The sequence below is a fragment of the Lacerta agilis genome, chromosome 12 (genome assembly GCF_009819535.1).
Source record: "Lacerta agilis isolate rLacAgi1 chromosome 12, rLacAgi1.pri, whole genome shotgun sequence".
NCBI classification, from domain to species: domain Eukaryota; kingdom Metazoa; phylum Chordata; class Lepidosauria; order Squamata; family Lacertidae; genus Lacerta; species Lacerta agilis.
The window spans coordinates 34,012,187-34,035,524 of NC_046323.1; the positions used below are offsets into that span (position 1 = coordinate 34,012,187).

The 23,338-nt window shown below is 39.3% G+C and overlaps 1 protein-coding gene across 1 annotated transcript; it reads left to right on the forward strand.

Annotated features, from left to right (window-relative positions):
• Positions 1 to 1,751: 1,751 nt before the first annotated feature.
• On the forward strand, positions 1,752 to 14,715 carry SLC39A12 (solute carrier family 39 member 12). Its single transcript, XM_033165954.1, is given in 12 exon segments — positions 1,752 to 1,882; positions 1,884 to 1,974; positions 3,715 to 3,797; positions 3,799 to 3,911; positions 3,914 to 3,984; positions 4,767 to 4,774; positions 5,938 to 6,149; positions 6,734 to 6,874; positions 6,877 to 6,899; positions 11,956 to 12,025; positions 13,914 to 14,066; positions 14,528 to 14,715. Coding segments are annotated over 12 exon segments (1,284 nt in total).
• The last annotated feature ends 8,623 nt before the right edge of the window (positions 14,716 to 23,338 follow it).

Genomic DNA, 23,338 nt, shown 5'->3' on the forward strand with positions numbered 1-23,338 from the left:
TTCCACCTCAGTCCAGTCCCTGACAGTGCATATGACAAGGAGAATCAAATTCAAATCCCCACTCAGTCATGAAGCTCACTGGATGATCTAGGGCATATAACTTTCTCACAGCCAGAGCTAAGGATAGTTGTGAAGATAAACTGGGGTGCAATTTCATGTATGCAGCCTTGAGCTCCTTGAAGGAAAGGGGAGACATAAACGTAATACATAAACAAAATGGACATAAAATCCACACAGGAATATAACATCTGTTTCAACTCACCTGTGGGAACAATTCAGAGGCTGTGAGAAAAATGAAGGATAACGACAGAGAGCCAAAAGGACTATTGGAAAGAAATATAAAATGCAGAAAGACTGAGATGAGATTGGAGCATGGAGAGTCCAAAAAATAATAATTAAATTATAATTGGATTGAATATTTGGATTAAGTATATGTATAATTCAGAATGTTTAATATGGTTTTGATTGGATTGTTAATTTGGAAGATGTAATAAAAATGATTAAAAATAAATAAATGTAATACATAAACAAACTGGATGTTGCAGTGTTATGTGTGTTTGTGGGAAGGGCAGAGCACTAGAACTCCAGTGACTGAGAAGTTATGATGAGGTGGTGTTCTGAACTGTACCACTCAGTTTGTGAGTGGGTGATCACATTTTTAATACAGCCCTATCCCGTTGTTCGGTCCCTGCTCCTGCCAATCTAGCAGTTTGAAAGCATGTCAAAGTGCAAGTAGATAAATAGGTACCACTCCGTCGGGAAGGTAAATGGCGTTTCCGTGCGCTGCTCTGGTTTCGCCAGAAGCAGCTTGGTCATGCTGGCCACATGACCCGGAAGCTGTACACCGGCTCCTTCGGTCAGTAAAGCGAGATGAGCGCCGCAACCCTAGAGTCGTCCGCAACTACACCTAATGGTCAAGGGTCCCTTTACCTTTACTATGCCTTTGTGAATAGAAAACCTGCACAATAAAGTGCTGGAATAGTGTTCTTCACCTTCTCTCATTTAGAAACATTCAAATCCAGAATACACACCTACAATTTGAAGCTGTGTAGTGCACCTCATTCTCCCAGAAATGTAGACCAAAGCAGAGATGCTTCAACACAGGTAAAATAGAACCTGCTGTTTTCTATTAGTTCAGTGGCTCATAGGTTCAAGCTCTTTGTTGTGACTGGAAGTGACTGGAAACTGGTATGTGTATACACTTGCAGAGCTCTTATACTAATATGCAATCTTTGTTGAATTTTCCTAGTCCTCCTGACATTATGCAGTGAAAGGGAAACATACAACCTTTTCATAAACTTATCACAGAAGCCTATCATTATCAAATTGGTTAATGAAGAATGGAGCATTTTACTACAAGGATATTATTATTATTGTTGTTGGGGATGGGGGAGAGGAATGATCCATTTGAGTCACCCTTTTACAGTGTAAAGCTACTGAACCATTCTACCCACAGTCGACTTAGCTTCCTGCTGCTTCCCTGCAGACCCCCACATTGTTCAGAAACAGCTTGTCGCTGCAAATCAGCTTAGCCAACCATATAAATCCTTCCAAACATATTGCAGCCACTCTAATTAAGGGTTCCCCCATTTATTGTATAAAATCTTCAGGTTTCAAGTTTAAAGCTGCGAACTGCAAACCAGAATTCAACGCAAACACAGACTAAGTGTAGGAAATCTATTTCCTGACTACCTGTCTCATTCTTTGGATGGCATCTTTGACTTTTTATATTTAGACCAAATACTGCAGGAATGCAGCCTGATAAAGAACTGAAGGAAGACAGCAGCTCTGCCTCTCACCACAGGTATCTGAAAGTTGATTTAGGCATCATGTCAGTTAACAACTATAGTGAACACCACCAGAACCAAACAAGAGAAATTATCAATGCTGGAGGGAACTTTATGTCCACAAAGGATTGGTGGGATGCAAGAGGACTGTAATCTGGTCAGTGAGTCAAGTGGTGAATGGAAAATTGTATGGATAACTTAGTAAGCACAGCACCTTCATTTTCTTTTTTTTCTTTTTTTTTGTATGTAGGTTTTCTTTTATTTGTTTTTTTTCATGTGATTCACTTCTCATCTCAGCAAAGAAGGATTATGTTGCTATTTATATATTTATTCATCTTATATGTTGTTTTCAACAGATGTACTATGTTCTTCAGGTACATGTGTACATTTATTTGTTACCATTTAGTTTTTTCTGCTTCAACTGTAACACTTACATAGACACTAGAAAGGGATTCACAAACACTAAAATGGTTCTCTGGAACTTCCTAAGCTGTTTTATTTTGCAGAGCTAAATATATAACCAAAATGATCTTAGATCCATTTGCCATTTCCTGCAAGCCTCAAGTTCAAAATGTTGGTAATGTGCCAGTGATTCAGATTAACAGTCTTTTAGAATTTCTTTTTTTTTTTGCCAAATCATTTTTATTAGAGTTTCCAATATAACAAAATCACACTGAAACATTCCAAATTACATTCCAAATTATTTATCCAATTATCAATAAAAAAGTTCCAAATCTACCAAATTATTATTTAAATTTATTTGTTTAGGAGTTCCCATGCTTCAAACTCCAGAGGTATCTGATCACCTATTGTCCAGTCTTTTAGAATGTCATTCACACAAATGGTAATTGGATGAATAGGATCTCATCTAGTTGGGTCCTTAGAGTATACTGCCTATTATAAGCATGTCCTTTCTGTCTGTCAGATTTTGGAGGGTATGACACCTGTTCTTAGACTATTTAAAAACCAATGTAAGACAGTTTTTAGAGCAAGGAGGCATTAAATATGTGGCTGAGAAGGGGCATGGTCTAAGGAGAGCCCCAAGGGCCAAATACAGAGTTCTGAAGGGCTGCATTTGGCCCCCAGAACTAAGATTCCCTACTGCTGGTCTAGAGCATTTGGACGTGGTAAGGGGTGTGGCCATAGGAGCCAACTCCTAGGGGCCAAGGGGTCTTCGCTTCCCGAATAAAATATTTGAGGGACCTGCCCCCCCAAAGTTGATGGGTATTGCCATTCAAATACAGTAGTGTGCATGCACCGCATCATGTGATTGATTATGCAGGGTGAGGCTTACCCCTCCTATTTTATTCAAGTTGGCACCACTGGATGTGGCTGAGGAGCAGGTGGGAATCACAGGTTCAAATTCCAACACAGCTATGAAGTTTCAGCAAATTCTTCTTCTTCTGCTTAAGCATTAGATATTAACTCCCAAAATACAAAAATAAAGAAAGAACTCACCGCACAGTTCCTCTATCTCACTACTGATGCCACTTCCAGAACCCTGCATCATAACCTACCACCATGGCTCCTAAAACGGTAGTAGCCAGGAAGTGGTAGCTGTGGTGGAAAAAGCAGGTACAAGAGTAAGTGGGGCAAAGTCTAAGGAGAGGAAAGGAAGGCGGTCAGCACCAATCTTCAGCCCAACAAACAGAGATAAACTTTAAGAGGTGCTTGAACAAATTGCTTCTGTTTACAGAACCTCTCCAAACTGCTAAATGCATTTTCGAGTATGGTATATTCTTCATCAGAGGTAATAACCAGTTGTTCCCTTCTGGGAAGGGAGAAAATGAAAAAGCGATGAATCATGATTGCATTTGCACATACTTTGCATGTGGTAGGTCCCTGGTTCCAATTTTATGTGTTTGTTTTTCATTTAAAGATCAAGGAGCAGACGGTGTAAGAAAATGGTGTCTGAGTCCATGAAGAGCTACTTTCAGCCAGAGTGGGCAATACTGAGTTAAAAGGACTTGATTTAGAAGGCTATTTTAGTGAAGAAGTCTTCCAGAAAATTTCTTCTTTATTATATTACTCATCAAAGAGACATCTGTCCATCAATGTTTAGTCAGTGGAACCAGGATTATAAATTTTACCTAACTAGTATGCTCAGTTGAAGAAGCAATGAAGACTTTTCTCTTGGAATGAAATTGAAGATGTAGTGGAAGCAATAAGGAAACATTTAAAAATATCTGAATACCAGGTAAAAGTAAACTGAAGGAATGCACAGGTAAAATGATGAGCAGATTCTTTTAGCTAGCTTGTACGCACTCATGCCCAAAGTACAATGGCAGTTACAAAGGGTATTACCATTTTTTAAACACCATCACTTTTTATTAATTAAAATCACTAAACACATTTGAGTAGGCAGTGCTGCCCAAACTTGAAGGATATGGTGAAACATGAAATCAACACAAAGCAATAAAGTTCATAGAAAATGAAATTTGCTTATCAGCTTTATCAATGAGCTTTTCAACTGTATACAGTGGTACCTCGCAAGACGAATGCCTCGCACAACGAAAAACTCGCTAGACGAAAGGCATTCGCTAACGAAAGGGTGACTCGCAAGACGAATTTCCCTATGGGCTTGCCTCGCAAGACGAAAACTTCAATGCATTCCTATGGGAATTAAATTCCTATGCATTCCTATGCATTCCTATGGTTGTGCTTCGCAAGACGAATTTTTCGCAATACGAAACGACTCGCAGAACGAATTAATTTCGTCTTGCGAGGCACCACTGTATAGATGAAAAGCAGTGGCAAAAGTGGGCAGGAAGTGGAAATTTAGAATGCTGGCCAAACCTTGTATTATTTTCCAGAAAAGCCTCATCCATTTTATGTCTGTCAGGATGGGGCAAAACCGCCACAGCAATAGTTGGAAATGTATTCGAAATATCTTTTCCTGAGGCTGGAGTTCTATGGCTCAACCCTCTGCTAGTTAATCTGTTTTATATCTGAATGCTAAAAGGTTTGTGAATTGCTCAGTATCTAAAGTGAGTAAAAATAGTTGGTGGTTCAAATCCCCGTGACAGGGTGAGCTCCCACTGTTCGGTCCCAGCTCCTGCCCACCTAGCAGTTTGAAAGCACGTCAAAGTGCAAGTAGATAAATAGGTAAACGGCGTTTCCGTGTGCAGCTCTGGTTCACCAGAAGTGGCTTAGTTATGCTGGCCACATGACCTGGAAGCTTTCTGCGAACAAATGCCAGCTCCCTCGGCCTATAGAGCGAGATGAGCGCGCTACCCCAGAGTCGTCCGCAACTGGACCTAACGGTCAGGGGTACCTTTACCTATATAATGGAGAACGTCCCATTCTCCTTGATTAAACATTCAAATTAAATGCCAATGTGATCATCACAAAACAAGAAGCAGGATTATTAATATGGCTGTTAGAATTAATATATGCTGCTGTTGAACAACAGCCACAAGCCTCATTCCCCACCCCACCCCACCCCCACCAGTAAAATGTAGTGTCCCCAATGTCTGGGTGCCCACAATTATACTATTTAATGGATGTTGTAGCAGCTAGCAAGCTTTCTCATTGTTGCCATCCTGAAAGGGCGGCAGATAGTTGCAATAGTAGAGAGGCCACACTCATTTGTACCTGCAAGAATTTGTACTCCAACCTCCTGAATTCTAAACTCTGTGTTCATCACTACTTCTAACATAGTTTGTACTTTTGCAGTGTACACTGATACTCTTACAGATGACCTATTTATTAAGCATTCATCCTGATTTCCTTGCATGGTGTTTATATACCTTTCTACTAATCATTCATTCATCCCACACTTCTAGGTGCATTTCCTTGTCATTTTGCTAACAGCAATAAGTCTGGTTTTTCAACAACAACAACAACAGGATTTGTTGTGCTAGGGCAGCACAGCACTTTAATCCATTTTAATTGTTCAACTTGAATGCTTCTTGCAAAATACTCTTAGTCAGGAGACAACTTTAAGCCCCAACTATGAAAATACTCTCATGTGTCTTTTGAATATCATTATTTGTACTACTGTGTGATTAAGTTAATTAAATGTTACCGTATGATTGTATATTTTCTTCTTCTTTTAAACATCCTATGACCATTTTGGTGAATGGTGGTAAAGGAATCTCTTGATAAATAATATATAAATAATATTCATCCAATTTTCTTCTGTTTTCAGTGTGTACAAATACCTAAGTGTTCTGGAAAGGAAAGCTGCTTTCCTGAACAGCAGTGGTGCTGATGAAAGTATCATTTCCCAACTGGGTGCTGCCATTCTCAGGTTGGCCCTACATGGAATCTGCCTGACTAAAACACGTTTACCTTCACCATAATTCTTTATGCAATATATTTTCCATTCTTTAAACAGCACTAATGAACTCCATATAACAGGTAGATTTCCAAATATATCTTTGCTCTCATATCTTTGGCTGGGGCTGATGAGAACTGGAGTTTAAACATCTGGAGAGCCTCCTCTCTGTACTATAGTTTAACCCTCATAGAAGCATACCCTCAAACCAAGTAAACTGTAGTCAGAGTGAAAATCAAACTGGCTTATCTATGGGATTAAATTGGCAGGAATAAGACAAATAACAAGATTTCAATGGTTTCTAGGTTGACTAGTAATTCTGAAAGCATCTTTAGAGAGAACCATTTTTTTCTAATCATCCTTTATTCTTGTTTCTCTTAATTGCCTCATTAATGACATGAGCATCTTCCTTTGAGAAGGTAATTGCTGAGAGTGATATATTTCATGCTGTTACTAAATTTTATCTTCTGTTTTTCACACTTACATAAAAAACATTATTTGTCACTAGTAACAGATGGTACCAGTTTTTGCTACTGCTAATTAATTTAAGAAACAAAATTTTCTTCCTTCAGATAAAATATCATACAATTAGGCCATCAATTTTCAAGAAAATAGTTGATAAAATAAAAGCCATTATATTAATTAGAATTAAAATGCTAATCTCAAGAAAGGAAAAAAATCTCAGTTTTACTTATGACAATTGGATCTATGTTTGGCACAATTCTCATTCTATTTAATTCCTGTTAAGAATGTTACACCCTCATTTTACAGCTATTTGTGGGGTTAGCTGTAGGAACTCTTTCTAGAGATGTCTACTACATCTTATTCCACAGGTGATATTTGTATTTCCTTAAGTTCCAGTTCTTGCACATTAAAACTGCTGATTCCTTCCCCAAATAAACACATTCTACACACGCACTACACTTCAGTATTTTATGATTTGTCTAGATACAAGGCAGAATTTGAGTATTTTGTGAGTCAGGTTGTTACTTGGTAAGAGGGAGACTGAAGAGAGAGGGGATCCCTGACTTTAAAGATGTTTCAAAATATACTGGTAAGTTTTTGTTTTTGGGATGTTATTGCATTATTACATTGTATCATACTTTTGTTTAATATTGTATTTTTATGTCTCAGTTTCATTGTTATGTTGTATTTTTTGGTTTTTTAAACAATTTAGAGATTATTGTAAGTATTAAGCAGTATACAAATACATGAAATAAATGAATGTGAAGGAATGAATGTCAGGAATGCTTTGATGGTGATTCCTGCTTGGCAGGGGGTTGGACTGGATGGCCCTTGTGGTCTCTTCCAATTCTATGATTCTAACTATACAGCAATGTAGAATAGTCCTACCTCCACCATTAATTGAGCCAGAGTCCCTCCCCATGTGGAGGAACTCTCCACATAAATCAGCATCGGTGGAAAGCCTTTCTCTATGCCATCCAAATAGTTGAATGACAGGGAAGCATTGCTGCTGTAGGTGGCAGGAAGTGTAGACATGGTGCGTGAAGCTATCCCATTGTTTCAAAACATGTGAGGGGTACATGTGAACTTCCCACTTGTTATGGTTCACTTGTTTATATCACACTACCTATATTTGTCATTTTTCTTATACAGTAATGCAATCTTCAGTTGATTATGCGCTGCCTTGTGGGACACATCTTCCACTACCAGTTCCTCAAGAGTTCATGGAACCACACTGATACAAATTCACTCCTTGTTCTCTGGATTATAAGAGTATTACTTGTCATTAAGCATTTGAAATAGCAATTCTATCTCTATGTATTGCTGGTAACATTACCAAAAGTTAAGACAAAGTGTAGGTACATCAGTCACTACAGCCCATACTTAACATTTATTAACTCAACCAGGATGCTTAAAGATTGCAATTCCCTTAAGTTATTTTTAAACATTGCCCTTAATTTTTTAAATATAGAATCAGAATATGTTGACATTAAAACATTTCCTGTAATCAGTGAGTGCCTCCAAGAATTCTGCAATGTAACAATGCAAGTATATTCCTTAGAGGCAAGGAGGAGCGAGAGATAAAACCTGTCCCATGTATTACATGGATTGTTGATGATGTAGGACATAGTTTTATCCTCAACAATTGGAAATACATCAAAAGGAAAATGTACAAAGAAAAATGATTTTTCTCTGCCAAATCTTCTAAAGCACACCATCAGGGCAATGATCACAAACAAGATTGGCCTACAGTGCAATTATATGTACAGCGGCACCTCTGGTTAAGAACTTAATTCGTTCTGGAGGTCCGTTCTTTCTTATCCTGAAGCAAAGTTCTTAACCTGAAGTGTTATTTTTGGGTTAGCGGAGTATGTAACCTGAAGCGTATGTAACCTGAGGTACCATTGTATGTCCACATGGAAGTAAGTCCTTCTGACTTCAATGGGGCTTAATCTCAAGCTTTTGTGTACACGATTGCAACCCTAATGATTTCAAACAAAATTAGTAAAATAAACTACCGTTATATATTAATACATTATGTGTAAAACTTTATTAAGAACTGGGGGTTGCATCCCTGCTTGCTTTATTTGTCAACTCCACTTAACCTTCTCAGCAAAGCCACCCACTCCTCCCTTCATACCTTCGCACAGGCACCTCCAATCTCCTTACTCCTTGACAAAGACACCCCCATCCCTATACTCCTTCTTCAAAGCTACCTTCCTCCCTTTAGAACTTGCCAAAACTATCACCTCTCCCCTCCCCTTAAATCTAGTAAAACCTCCACTTGGTAGCCTGGGCTATCCAATTGCCTGGCTGTTCACTCACTGGCCTGGGCTGCTGTTCCTTGGATGCCCACCTGCCCACCCACCAGCCTCATATGAATGCTAATTAGAATGAGACACAAGCAGTTTCAAATACACATGTAACCATGTGGGCAAGCCCATGATCATCCAAAATATTGCTGTCAGGGACTGGCAGGGCTCTGACAAGCATGTGACGAAGGCAGGGGGGCTGGAGGCTGATTCAGGAGAGGGGGTCAGTGATTTAAGTGGTTTGGTGTTCTGGGGTTTTGGGGTTAGCAATTTGAAAGCATGCCAGTGCAAGTAGATAAATAGGTACCACTGCAGTGGGAAGGTAAACAGTGTTTCCGTTCGCTCTGGTTTCCGTCACAGTGTTCTGCTGCGCTAGAAGCGGTTTAGTCATGCTGGCCACATGACTAGGAAAGCTGTCTGTGGACAAACAACAGCTCCCTCAGCCTGAAAGCGAGATGAGCACTGCAACCCCATAGTCGCCTTTGACTGGACTTAACCATCCAGGGGTTCAGTTCTCTTTCCATACTACATAATCACATTCTATGCTACCCATCATGACTATAAAATGACACTTCCCCTTAAATTATGGGTATTAGGGGTGGCTAACCACAGCTTAAAGAGCATATCTGCCCACCAATATTTTTGTCACTTAAAAAAACCAACTGCTGTTTTTTATCACACCCTATGGTGCCTTGATGCCATAAGTTTTTTGTGAAACCTCAAGGACTTAAATTTTGACCATTTAAAAAGAAAAAACAATTTAATTTCACAACTCTCAATTCTCATTACAATATTTTGATCCAGGAATCAAAGCTATATAGAGGTAAAAATGAATCCTAGCAATTCAGGATTGCCATCTTACAGCACAAATGTATGCATGCATACAATGGAGCTTTCTCCCATGGATCGGATTCCAATCTTAATGAGGGATGCTTAAAATTTGGGTTAAGAGAACCTCCCCCTGCCACACACACAACATATCTCTGTCATGTAATACCTTAAACCTTGCAGAAGGAGCCAGATGCACATCATATTTTTCGATATTTTTATCCATAGAGCTGTATGTATTTCTATTGATTGTACCACTGCAACTGCTTTTACCTATTTATTGTGCTTTATGTTTTGTTCTTAGAGTCATTTTAAAACTCTGAGCTGCTCTGAAAGTCTTTGAACTAATGGAGCAGGATGAATTAATGTGTAACTAGGGATGGAAGAGAAATTTGATTCAGTTCCCACTTAAAGGGGTCTAATTCATACTTTCATACGTTCAAAAACACTGTGTCACTGGTGGCGAACCTTTTAGAGACTGAGTGCCCAAACTGCAAACCAAAACCCACTTATTTATCGCAAAGTGCCCAGAGTTGTTGAGCTTTTTGTTGAGTTTTTTGGGTGGGGCTCCTCAAAGTTCTCGAGCTTTTTAGGGGGAGCCGCTAACCAAGGTTTTGAAGCTTTTGGGGGTCACAAAAGTTGCTTTGCTTTTGGGGGGGATGCCCCAAAGCTGCTGAGCTTTTTTGGGGGGGCAAATAATATCTTCACAGAAACTAACATGCAGCACTGACATCATCGTCTGCCAAAGCGCCAAAACCCCCCAGCACAATAAGGGTTGAAAAATGAACGCTGTTACACCCAATCAGAAACAGCCACTGACGCAGGAAATTGAAAAACAGACCAATTGCCGAACACAATCTCCAGCTAACAGCAAAAAAGAAAAAGAAAAAAAGAAAGAAAAAAGGGTTCTGGGTTTCAATAGTGAACACAAGCTATAGTGTGGGGGGGGGAGTAGGAGAACAAATGGGGGGAAAATAACAATAGCACGGATGGGCCGATGGCACACGTGCCAGCAGTGAGGGCTCTGCGTGCCAAGTCTGGCACACATGCCATAGGTTCACCGCTACTGCACTATGTGAACCAAAACAGAACTATCCTTTAGTAATTCTCTGAATTTTGCAATTCAGTTCTCCAGCCAAGTAATGTGTACCAAAATGTACACATATTACTGAAGATAATATACAAAAATGAATTATATTAGGGAAAATTACATTGTAAAAATGTGTACATTAGGAGAAATTTACACAAAAAAACCTGATGAATTTTCAAAAGGATACATTTGTAAAAATCACAAACTGATGTGGAAATTTGGAGAAATTAAGACTGGAAAAATAAGAAACTGAAATTGACAGATTCACCCATCCCTATGTCTAACTTCATTTAGCCCAGATGGAAACAAATAGGTATATAACTGCATCTTGTAATGATACATTTCAGTTTCCTTTAATCTAGGAAATTTCAAAACATGACCCCTAAATGCTCTGGTAGGATCCTTAGCAGTCCCCTGGCATATAGGACTTGCTATCCATTTCAGATATGGCATAATGCTGTCTTTTCTTCAGAGCTAGTTTCCATGCTATTATCTTAATCCATCTTTGGCTGTTTCTGTGCTGTTCAATCATCATACTCTAATAACATAAAACATATATTAGGTAGCAGAACAGTAATTTGCTTCAATCTAATTGTGCCTGCACTGGGGATAATTCTAAGAAAGTGTCCTCCTTTATCTCATCATCTCTCTCTGCATCAAAGAAATAGATATGTAATTATTTTTTTTTGCATTCTTTTGCAATTTTGACAGGAAAGGCTTCCAACTTCTGCATTTCTAGTAGCTGAAGAGCAATGCTATGGCCCAGTTTAAGGTCGACAGAGCATACATAGCTACAACTTCTAAGGGTGCTTCCAAACAATGGCTATTTTTAAGTTTTATATTTAGACTGCACATTTATAGTTAATTAGGTCAACCTCAACAAACCTGTCCCACCCCCCAAATTGGACTTTTTTGCAAAAAGAAAAGTGACAGGAAAATGCACTGGAAACCTTGAGATTGCACTTGCTTTGAAGCATTAGCTAACCTCCCTGCTAACAAATCAGAATGAATGCTAATTAAATAGTCAACATTATCTAATCTCTCCATAAACAAAAGCTCAATAAACAGGTCATCTAGAAGTGACCCAAGAGTTATTGCATTCGGAGTAGAATGGTTGCACAAGTGGAGCATCTCAAGACTCTGCAACAACTGGTTCATTTAATGTGGATTTTTACATTGGAACCTCCTTTCCAGCAGCCAGGAGTGAAATATAAATCCCCCAATGGATCGTTACAGGTCCAAGCACTGAATATTTTACCTACCAGTAAGCCCTATCCCTCCACCTCCTTAAAAAAAATCACTTACAGTGTGGATTCCTTCTGAAAATGGATCTAAATTTGTAACTATAGATATAAATCAGCTTTTAAAACTTTATGAGTTCTTTCCTTCAGAAGCTGCTATCCTTATATATCTTTTTCTTCTCAGTCTCTTTGCTACCTCTTCTTCTCCAGTGTCCTTGCTTTGTTCTTATTATTTTGTGTTTGGTTTCCATGTAAGGCAACAGACATGCATTAAGCAGACTTAACATACTGTCACTTTTTCCAGCTTAAGAAACTGATTACAAGCAGTAGCCATCTATATACAGGTTACTTCTATAAGCACTTATTTTACTATTTTCTATTATAAGCAGCTACCCATGTTGTTGTTGTTGTTGTTGTTCAGTCGTTCAGTCGTGTCCGACTCTTCGTGACCCCATGGACCAGAGCATGCCAGGCACCCCTATCTTTCACTGCCTCCCGTAGTTTGGCCAAACTCATGCCAGTTGCTTCGAGAACACTGTCCAACCATCTCATCCTCTGTCAAGCTACCCATAGTAGTAGGTATGTATATGGAATAGAGTACCATCAGCTGAATGGCTTTTGCTTAATATTGCAGTACTGATTGACCAGTTATTTCTGCCTGCTTCTCCATGGTCTATCTTTAGCAAATACAGTAAAGTCAAGGAAAACAAATTGTTTTCCATCTAGTCTGGGCTGATTATGGTGCTCAGCAGCCCCATCACCCCTGCATGCCAAAGTACAAAATGTTAAGGCCATTTAGTTCTGTCTTTTCCTACAGCCATTACATAAATCTATATCTATATCTATCTATCTATCTCTATCTCTATCTCTATCTCTATCTCTATCTCTATCTCTATCTCTATCTATCTCAGTAGAACATCCTCAGGTGTGGCCTGCTAAGATTTTGACCTAGCTAATGTGTATAGCCATTTTCAAACTTAAAGTGGTAAAGAGAATCTTTTATTTTCTTAGTACTCTTGTTCTATGCTATAATGTGCTTTTCATGTTTTTTAAATAGATGTACAAGTTGACATCTAGGTTTTGTCTGTAAGTTGGCAAAGAAATCTATCAAGCCTGCCAATGTTACCAAGCATGAAGAACTCCCAGAAAGCTAAGGGTGGTAGGTTCTGAACCAGGTGAGGGTAGCCAATGGGTGTGCCTGAAACCCCTGGTGAGTTAGAGACTTGTTACTTGTGTGATTGATAGGTCCAACAATCAATACTGAACCCCGGAAAGTGAGAGAGATGATAAGATTTGCCCCACTGGCAAGATGCAGTTCCCCATGCCTGCTATAGGTGATCTTTCAGATGACCTTTAAAAACCAATGTGCAAGATCAGAACTGGGTCCTAAGCTTCTAATTCTCAACATGAATCACTTCTTAACAAGGACCCGTAGATCATGTGGGATGTAGTAATATGATTCTGCATCACATTTCCAAGTGAGAAATATTGGGAATTCAGTGGGAAAGCACGCACATTAACTTTTGTGAACACTAGGAACTGAGATCCCTGTCTATGTAGTTATTTCAGAACAAATTACAGTACATTACATGCACGTTTACTCAGAAGTAAGTACCATTATATTCAAGAGGACATAATCCTTAGTAAGTGCATTTAGGTTTGCGCTGTTATGCAAATATAAAACCTGATTTGGCCAGAACGTACACTAGCTCCCCGCCCCCATTCTCCTGCATAAAAAAATGTTCAGGCATTCACATAAAGAATATAAGGAAAGGGTAATTTCAATGTCACATATGGAAATGGTGTAACATTTTGCATGGAAAGGTCCATCTTAATTGTAGCCACTACTGTGAAACAGTACTAGCCTTTTATTGGCTAATTAATTTTTTATGTCTCTCTTCCTCTCCCCAGGAGATTTTGCAGTACTGTTAAGTACAGGTCTTTCTTCAAAGATTGCCATTTTAATGAACTTCTTAAGTGCTCTAACTGCTTTCATAGAACTTTACATTGGCCTTTCAATATCAAAAGATCTTTGCATTAATTACTACACCACACTGACTTTTTGTCAGTGTCCAACAGTTGGATAGCTTAGCTCATAAATATGGTGCTGTATTGCTGGATCAAGTCTCTGGATGCTTCCGGACTATGGCTAATTTTGGGTAGGATTCAATTATATAACAGCAAATGTAGGTTGCACAATTAAAGTTGATTTGCAGCTCTTGTGCAACAAACCCACTTCCAACCAAAACAGGACTTTCTGCTATAAGGAAAGCGTTCATCAAACATTCTTTTCTTGGAAGGATTCCTTTCAAAACTCCATGCATATAAACTTCCAGTAATTCTTTATAGTGATGGTGTAAGAGCTGAAATCTCGGAACTGTATTTCTCATTTGATGAAGTAGAAAACTATGTTCCAAGCTTACTACAGATTTGAATCTTATATTTAGAACCTTGGGTTTAAAAGTCTTTACTAATGAAGTTTGTCATGTTTCCCATAACTCAGCCTGCCCCACCCACAGTCCCAGATATTAATATATTTGGCTCTCTTACTGCTGCCTCATTCTTTTTTTAGCTTCCTGAAATGACTCACATCCAGACACAGAGGCCCTGGTTGATGTTTCTGCTACAGAACCTTGGATTACTATTAGGTTGGTTCTCCCTCTTGCTTCTAACGATATTCTTTCTAACCTTCTCACATTGTACATGGGCATGACTCTTGTAGGCTAATGGCAGTAATGGATCTTTGGATTACAAGCATTGTTTGATTGCTTTCGGTGCAGAAATCAAGATCCTATCTTATGATAGGAAAGAAGGAATGAGATGTCAAGGAGATGAGTAACTATATAACCTTTAGAAGACATCTGAAAGCAGCCTTGTATGGGGAAGCTTTTTAATGTTTAATGTTTTATTATGTTTAAATATATGTTAGATGCTGTCCAGAGTGGCCGGGGCAACCCAGTCAGATGGGTGGGGTACATATTATTATTATTATTATTATTATTATTATTATTATTATTATTATTATTATTCCAACTCATGGCAAGTGGCAAGCATGGTAACAGAGAACTGGAGCTAGTGAGCTTGTTCCCATCATGCAGCCTCCCTTCATGTGGCAATTTAGCAGTCATTGTTAGTGCCTGAAGAGGTCTGCTAACTGCGCAGTACAATCCTGCAGATTTCTACTAAGGCTGCTAAGCACAAATGAGTTACTGGGAACATTCCCAAGGAAGTGTGTATATGATTGGTGTGCATACGGAAGTTTTAGGCTTACCACGTATGAAAGAGCCATGTATGGCAACTTGACCTCCTTAGCAGAAAGGTGCGATATAAATGTTAAAATAAATAAATATGGAAAATATGAAATTGACCATTACTTTCATTCAGCAAATCACACTTCCCATGACTCTTCAAAATAAGCTATGACTATTATCCAATTAGTGATTTTTAATTTGTAACCAATTTGGCAGAATGAAGTATTTTCCAGTGGGGTGGGAAAGCAGTAGCTCAGTAACAGAACATGAATGTTCCCAGGTTTGATCTTTACCATCCAGTAGTTTATAGTAGTTTAGTAGTTTATTCTAAGCCCAATCATGAGTCAAATCAAACACCAATGATATAATTGGGTGCACAACTGTTCCAGCCCTCATTGAAGTACTTGAACTCCCAGATTGATGACTACCAAAAAACTTAAATGCTTAAATAAGAATGGTACATAAGCAAGGCACTGCTACAGGATACAGCAGGTGTACAAGAAGCTAAACGCAAGCTAAGACATTGATCTAACAAGTGGCATATCTCCAGAACCTTCCTTTTGAAGGATAGGGTGAACACAGCACTCAGTGTGGCAAATGACTGGAGTCCCAAGACTAGGCAAGCAAATGGGCATTCCTCTTTGTGGGCTGGGCTTGCAAAGTCTGTTCATAGTGGCACCTCCAGCTTCTAGTCACTTTAATGCAAATCGTGGAAAAAAAGACCGCTCTTTCTCTTGGAAGGGATAGGATTTACTTGGCTAGCTGTTTTCCACTGAGGAGTTTTCCAACAGACCATGGTGTTGAGTGATGAAGTAAAATAGATTCTCAGAGTATAAATGATATGTATGACTAATGACCTAGGGTTAAGAGAGCAAGTTGAATACGCTTTTCATATAACTTATCCTGATGTAAATGCCCTATCAAATATTTTATTATTCCTTCTCCATTTCATTTTATTTCAAGAATATAGGGAAACCAGTGAAACATCTTTTCCCTGTGCCAAGAGATGCATATGGCTACCCAACTGGTCTGGGATAATAGAACTTAATGATTCCAAACTGGACGCCTAAAAAGCCAATTTTGAATCCATCAGTACAATGAAAATATGAAGCTTTTTAGCATATGCTGCATTTGAGCTACAAACATATCCATGCTAAACCAATCTCATTTTCTTCTTCATGCATTCTTAAGCTGAAAGGGTTGTTTCATAGTGCTGTGTGCATGTTAAACAGTATACTGAACCCTCAAGAAGAACAGCAGATCAAACAAATGCAGACAGTTGTAATAAACCAGAACCATTGTATTGCGGTTTTAATAACGATGTTTCAGGCTGATAGCTCAAAAGCTGCCAAGAGCCCTCGAATAATAAAATTGGAAACATCTGATCTTTCTTTCTTGACAAACCAATCTGGCTATGTTCACAACACCTGAGCTATTTCCAGCACTTGTTGTGGAACATTCAACCACTTTTCTATGCAATACCCATTTATGATAATGCCTCAGGAGGAAATTTTGTTGTGCTTAGTGTCTTAGGCCATTGTGCTTAGGCCATTCAGATGACCCAAGACATGAAGCTTAAACTCTAGTAAACATATAGCTCAAAATGCCATTTTAAAAGAAAAATCTGCTAATGGAACATTTGTATGTCTTCTTCAAAATGGAACTAGTTAAGACACCTCTAAACTACCTGGAAAGCTGAAAATAGAAAGCATGTAGTTTATGACACATTGGCTATAGAAAAGTATGAAAGACAAAATCTCTCCTTCTAAACAAGCAGACAAAAAAGTGCCCTAAAAAGGTTACATTGTTTCTACTGTAGCTAGAAAACTGAAATTTGGTATTTTTACAACTGACAATCCAAATGTGAGACATCAATATTACTTCATAACATATTAGCATTCCAGTGAAGTTCAAATAAAGTTACATTGATCAAGGGAAGAAGGCTGTTCTTGTAGTCAAGCCTAGCTAACTGATGAAATAGAGGAAAAGGTGCACCATGTTTTTTAGGACCCACTAACTGACAACATTGTCTTACATGCTTTGGGGCACAGCTTTGCACTGAACTGAGCTGTGAGCTAGTGTGTGTGTGTGTGTGTGTGTGTTAGTTCTCAAGACTAAGAGAAATAAGAAGCTTGTGAGCAGAAAGTTTCTACCATTCCACAACATTAACAAACTGTATTTTAGGAATAGTTGGGATCCCTTTTGAATGTAGTTTTTAATTTAATATCAGACCTCCTTAAGCTCCCCCTTACACATTACAAACATATCCAGGGTCCTTGATCAGGCTGGGATTCAGGGAAGGAAGGGTTTTTTAAAACTAATAGTAAGGTTTAGAATGCAAACTGCATTTATCAGTCACACTTTAAAGGGGATTAAACTATTCATATTGTCTGTAGGAATTGAAAGAAGCTGGAGAAAATAAATTTGCTATATTGGCTTGAAGAATTTTATAATGTCTCAGTAGCTGATTCTTGACAGCAACTTGCCAAATTTTTAGCTGAGGATCAAAAGCTAACTTAGTTAGGGTATGTTCACGTTAGTGGCTTGAAATGCAGCAAGGTCATTTTCCCTTGCATCATTTCAAACTGCATTTGCATGGAGTTGTCCACAGTAGGCAGGGGATGGGAATGTCTCAACACACATACAGGGAACTGTTGGATCAATCCAACAACCTCTGATGGATGATTTAGAAGAATTAGATGATTTAGAAGAATTCGATCTGGCATCAATTTCACTGTACAGTATGTGTGTTCCAGTATCCATACTCAGCAGAGTTACATCGCAATGCAGCTCCTTTCTTGGAAGCATCTTTGGGGTTGAAGGTACACACAGTAAGCAATATACTCTACTCTCTACATCTCTCACCGTAAGATGCAAGCAAGAGACTTACAACAAGTTACACAGAACTCTTGTTATCAATATTTCCTGTCACACTGCGCATGTCCCAAGAACAGTTCCCACAGAAAATGTCCTTGCATAGACAAAACAATCTCAGCCTTCTGCTTCTTCTTGAAACTTCTTCTCTGTTTTTCTCTGTTTCTGGAACGAATGATTCTCACACACAGAGAGAAAACCCAACAGGAACTCCTATTCATTAAGCTCTCATCTGTGCTTCCGTGGTGACCTGCACTTGCACAATGGCTGTTAGAATGTGGAACAAGTGGTCATGTGAACACATACCCTATTTTCTAATCAAACTAAAGCTGGTTGGGGGATGTAGCAAGCAGCAGTATTTGTCAAGGAACTACAGGATTAATATGGATCAACATCATGTGAATGCAGCTTCAAAAATTAGCAGCAGGAGTGCAATGGATGTGGCATAAGTGCTAATGTGATTATACCATTGGAAAAAACACAAGGCAAGAAGCCTTCCTGGATTGATGGCCTAAGGAGGCAGTAATGGTAGACACAGATTCTGAAGGGAAATAGAGAACAATTTGATAATCAAGAACAAGTTGCAAAGCTGAGAATCTCTGCTTTAGATCCATATTTTTTATTTTATACGGAGATGAGAAAGTTTCCTAACTCCGGATGGCTAACTACCTCAATACTTTTTTTATATATTCCTTGCTTCAATAGTGTCCATATTGCTAACTGTTGTGATTTGATTGTCATGGCCTTATAAGCAGTTTGTGAACAACTCAAAGCACAAATTCCAGTTATCCACATATGGGATTCTCAATCACCAGACAAAAGTTGTACCATTAGCCTGCCAGAAGTGAATAAGGTACATTTTTGTGGTATTAGGAAACATGGTTCTATCACCTCTGATTTGAAAGAGAGGCAAACATATTTGCATAATTTTTTTTTACCGTGCCACCTTTGCACCCCTTTGCCCACTTACCTTATGTGAAGACGTTGGTTTTGCTCACTTTTTGCTGAGTAAGGTTTCTTTCTCTCTCTCTCTCTTTCTGCTAGTAATGTATAAGAAATCTGGGAAATTATAACAACAAGTCTTTTGGCCGTCTGCTGTTTTACATTTTCCTACAGTGAAAGTGAATAGCAATTACATTAGCCAATACTCTACAAAGATTCCAAAAGTAAGATTAATTACCAGATGTTCCAGGAAGCTTATCATCATCACCCCTTTCAGGCCCATTGTCCTTGCCTTGAATGTACATGCTTTAGTTGGCCCTTTGACACTTCACACTGCTAGACTGTTTCAGGGAGCAGCATGCTGCTCCTTAAATGAATTGGTTTGGTTTCATCACAAGTCCTTTCCCTCTGTCAGTAATTCATTTGCAAGCTGTACAAGAAAAATGAGGACTCTGTATGGCTTCTCTTGATTACACTACAGATTCCCTCACAATCTGAATTTCAGTTGGAAAGAATCACCACAGGAGTCTAATCTTCTTTTGCTCTCAATGGATAGGGATTAGTATTGATAGAAGTGGTATGTGAGACTCCCTCACTGCATCAAGAGAATAGTCCCTTCAGTTAGTATCACTGTTGGAACAGGGGCTCCAGCTGTGTTAATATGTTGGAGAATTTGGAGCACAATATTTAAGGATGTGGCCACAGCAACACAATATAAAAAATCTCTTAAACTTCTATTAAATTGGACAGTTGGTACAGCAGAAATGTTCTTAACATGAACACGTGATGTGATTTATGCACAGGATAACATTATTATGATCCTTGGTTCTGCAAATACAATTATTTGCCAATATTTGCATAGATTGTGTAGATTCAATGTTTATTGTCTCTGTGAACTAGCAGCCATCTCTACAAATCAGTCTTGCAATCACTACCTGAAGGGACAGTAAGGCACTAACAGCCTTCAACAAGCCTATGAGTCAACTTTCTTCTCATTCTTGCTTGCAGAGCAATTGTGTGAGGCTTAAAGCTTCCATTTAATTTCAGTCTCACAAATGGAAGCTATCAGAAGTTACCATTTGGCTTACTTAGGATTCAATAACATAGAGATGAGAAGAGCTGTTGTAGTGAAAGACCAAAATCCTTGGTCTAGAGCAAGGATTTCTGGGTAGAGTTGAATCATGGGTATCGTGCTATGCATGGGAAACTGACCTAAAGGTGCCCTGTTGGGGAGTGTAAAAGGGGTTGCCTTTGAAGAATTTTACAACCAGGAGATTGCTGGGGGTGTGTAAGTCTTAGCTCCAGAGAGACACCCTGGCTCCTGATAAGAACTAGGATGGGGCCAGCTGGTGTTTATCAAGTGGATGAGAAATTAGGGAGGTAACGGCCCAGAGACTTGCAGCTGCCTCTCATCTGTGACAGGTGAGAATAATGACCTAAGGGCAGTGATTGGCTAATGGGATTAGAAGCTAGGTCCTCTATAGGATAATGGATGGAGAATCCCACGTGGCCCAAAAGCCTTATCAACTCTGGGCTTTGTGATGCAAAGGAAGCTTACTGGCTTGGAAGAACATCTGAGGACTTGGCCAGCTCGTTCAAATGCAAATGCAGCTAAGTATCAGCCCCTGCCTTAGGGAGAGGGATTAAGTAAGAAACTGCCTAGTCTAGTCTAGTGAGAATGTTCTTATTTTTATGCATGTTTCTTGTATTCTGGAAATTATGCCTTTGTGTTTTGTTAACTTTTGAATAAAATGTGTAAAAGAACCTTTGTTCTGGTTTTCCATTCACCCCGGTGTTCGCTTGGCTAATTCCAGGTCTACCGCTTGGTCATTCTACTGTTAAGGGTTAAACATCTGTGGCTCTATTTGAGCTGGGAAGGCTGTCTGCTGGAACGCAGGAAAAGCGGCCATCGCGTTTTGTCCTGTGGCGTCAGCCAGGTTCCAAATTTCAGGGGGTGGTGGCAGCGAAAGACCTGCCTTAACCCGGCCGGAGGGCTGGGGAGAGGCAAAAGAAAAAGAGGATTTTTTCCTCACCCCGGATGCCGGTGGCTGAGATAGCCGGGAGGCGGGGGTGGGGAAATCCTACAGATCCTACAGCTGTATGAAGGGGCTATAAAAGGTAAAGAACCCATGGATGGTTAAGTTCAGTTGAATTTGACTATCACCACATTCCCTGCCATTGAATTGTAACATAAAAAAGTTTTTGAAGCAAAATTGTACAAGGAAAAATGTTGTTTCAGCTGCTGAGATTATGTTTAGGATCATTACACTGGATCTACACACTTCAAATGTAGATTCTCACATGGTCAGCAATTTTGTTACACGTGATACAGTTCTAAAAGTAGTTCTACACGTTTGTCTCTGCTTACTAGTGTGTACTTTCGTTCAAGGAACAAAGGGTATTTGTTCAACCTGGCACATCTCTGCACCAAGACAAAATTGTAGTGAGAGAGCCAGTGTGGTGTAGTGGTTAAGAGCAGTAGACTTGTAATCTGGGGAACCGGGTTGGCGTCTCCGCTCCTCCACATGCAGCTGCTGGGTGACCTTGGGCTAGTCACAGTTCTTTGAAGTCTCTCAGCCCCACTCACCTCACAGAGTGTTTGTTGTGGGGGAGGAAGGGAAAGGAGAATGCTAGCCGCTTTGAGACTCCTTCGGGTAGTGATAAAGCGGGATATCAAATCCAAACTCCTCCTCTTTTTCTTCCTTATTCAAGATATGTTGTTTGCAGATGACACAGCCTTGACAGCATCACATAGCAGGACAGAGTCTTAAAAAAAGATGTGCTCTCCCAAGCCCACATTCCCAGCATGTTCACACTCCAGTGTCAGTGACATCTACACTAGCTTGGTCATGTCCACAGAATGGAAGATGGTAGGATCCCCAAGCAGAGTTGACTTCAGGTACCAGGCCCTTGACAGACTAACTCTGCATTACAGATGTCTGCAAAGGTGACATGAAGGCTGGCAACATCAACCCTGCCCTGTAGGAATCCCTTGCAATACCTGGAGACAGGCAGACAGGTCATGCATCCATAGCAGTGCAAAGAGAAGGAACATCTGCAGTAACACTAGATGCCTTCATCTGCCCCAGCTGCAACAAAACGTGTCTCTCCTGTATCAGTTTCTACAGCCACAGCAAGCGCTGTAGCCTTCCAACAGCTTGACTTAACCCCTAAAGGCGCACTCCTCCACTGTCTCCCAGGACAGAAGGGATATAGCATTTGGAAGAGGCATTTTGCTATTGGAAAGGTACTCTTTGGTCCAACACACACAATGTATTTATCAAGGTATTTATCAGATCTTAGATTACTTTTATTAAACTGTGAACTGTATTGTGGTACTGAAACAAGGGTGGGTGTGGGACTAAGGGGGTACTTTTCAGATATCCTCAAATCATCTAAAGGTGTGAAACAAGGCTACATATTGCCCCCTACATGTTTTCATTTTTACATAAATGAAAAACACAGGTGCACTCTCTTGTCCAAACAATCAGGATCAGACGGATAACCCGATGACATGGTGCTGCTATCACTATCCTGCTTTGGTCTCAATAATCTACTGGCAGTCTTCAGTAAGTATTGCTAGCAGGATGTGCTTTCCATGAATTACTCAAAGATCAAAATTATGATTCTTGGAAAGCATAGTCCCAAATTCAAATAGAAAATGGAGCAGCAGAATCTAGAGCAAATGCATTCCTTTATATACCTTGAAGTCCTTTTTGCTGAAACACTGTGGTGGAAGGGGCATACTGAGGCTGCAAACCTAAGGTTTAGAAAGCTTGTGAGACACTAATGAAGTTCTATTGCATGGTAGGTGGAAAGCTGTTTGTACCTGCTCTTAATTTTTTTTACTAGTAAATTGGACCCGCAAGTGCTTTATGGTGCAGAGGTTTTGGGTATCAATGTGAAAGCCAGTAAAGGACTAGAAATGGTGCAGAATAAATTTCTCAGAGCAGCACTCTCCCTATCTAACGGGACAACAGTGTTAGATGGTTGTATATTTTTTATTGTATATTTAGTGTCTGTCAATGTTTTGGATGTTGTCATGGTCATTGGCTAGTGCATTAAAAGTTTGATTTGATTACAATACATCAAAAAATAAAATACTGTTTATATCTAATAGAAACCTTAATACTTATGCTATTTTAGATAATAGTAAGAACTGATTATTGTCTTCTATAATCTTGCTGCTAGTAACTGCCTATTTTTTTATTATATATAATGATAATTTGTTATTTGTACCCCGCCTTGCCCCAGCCACTCTATAAAGAA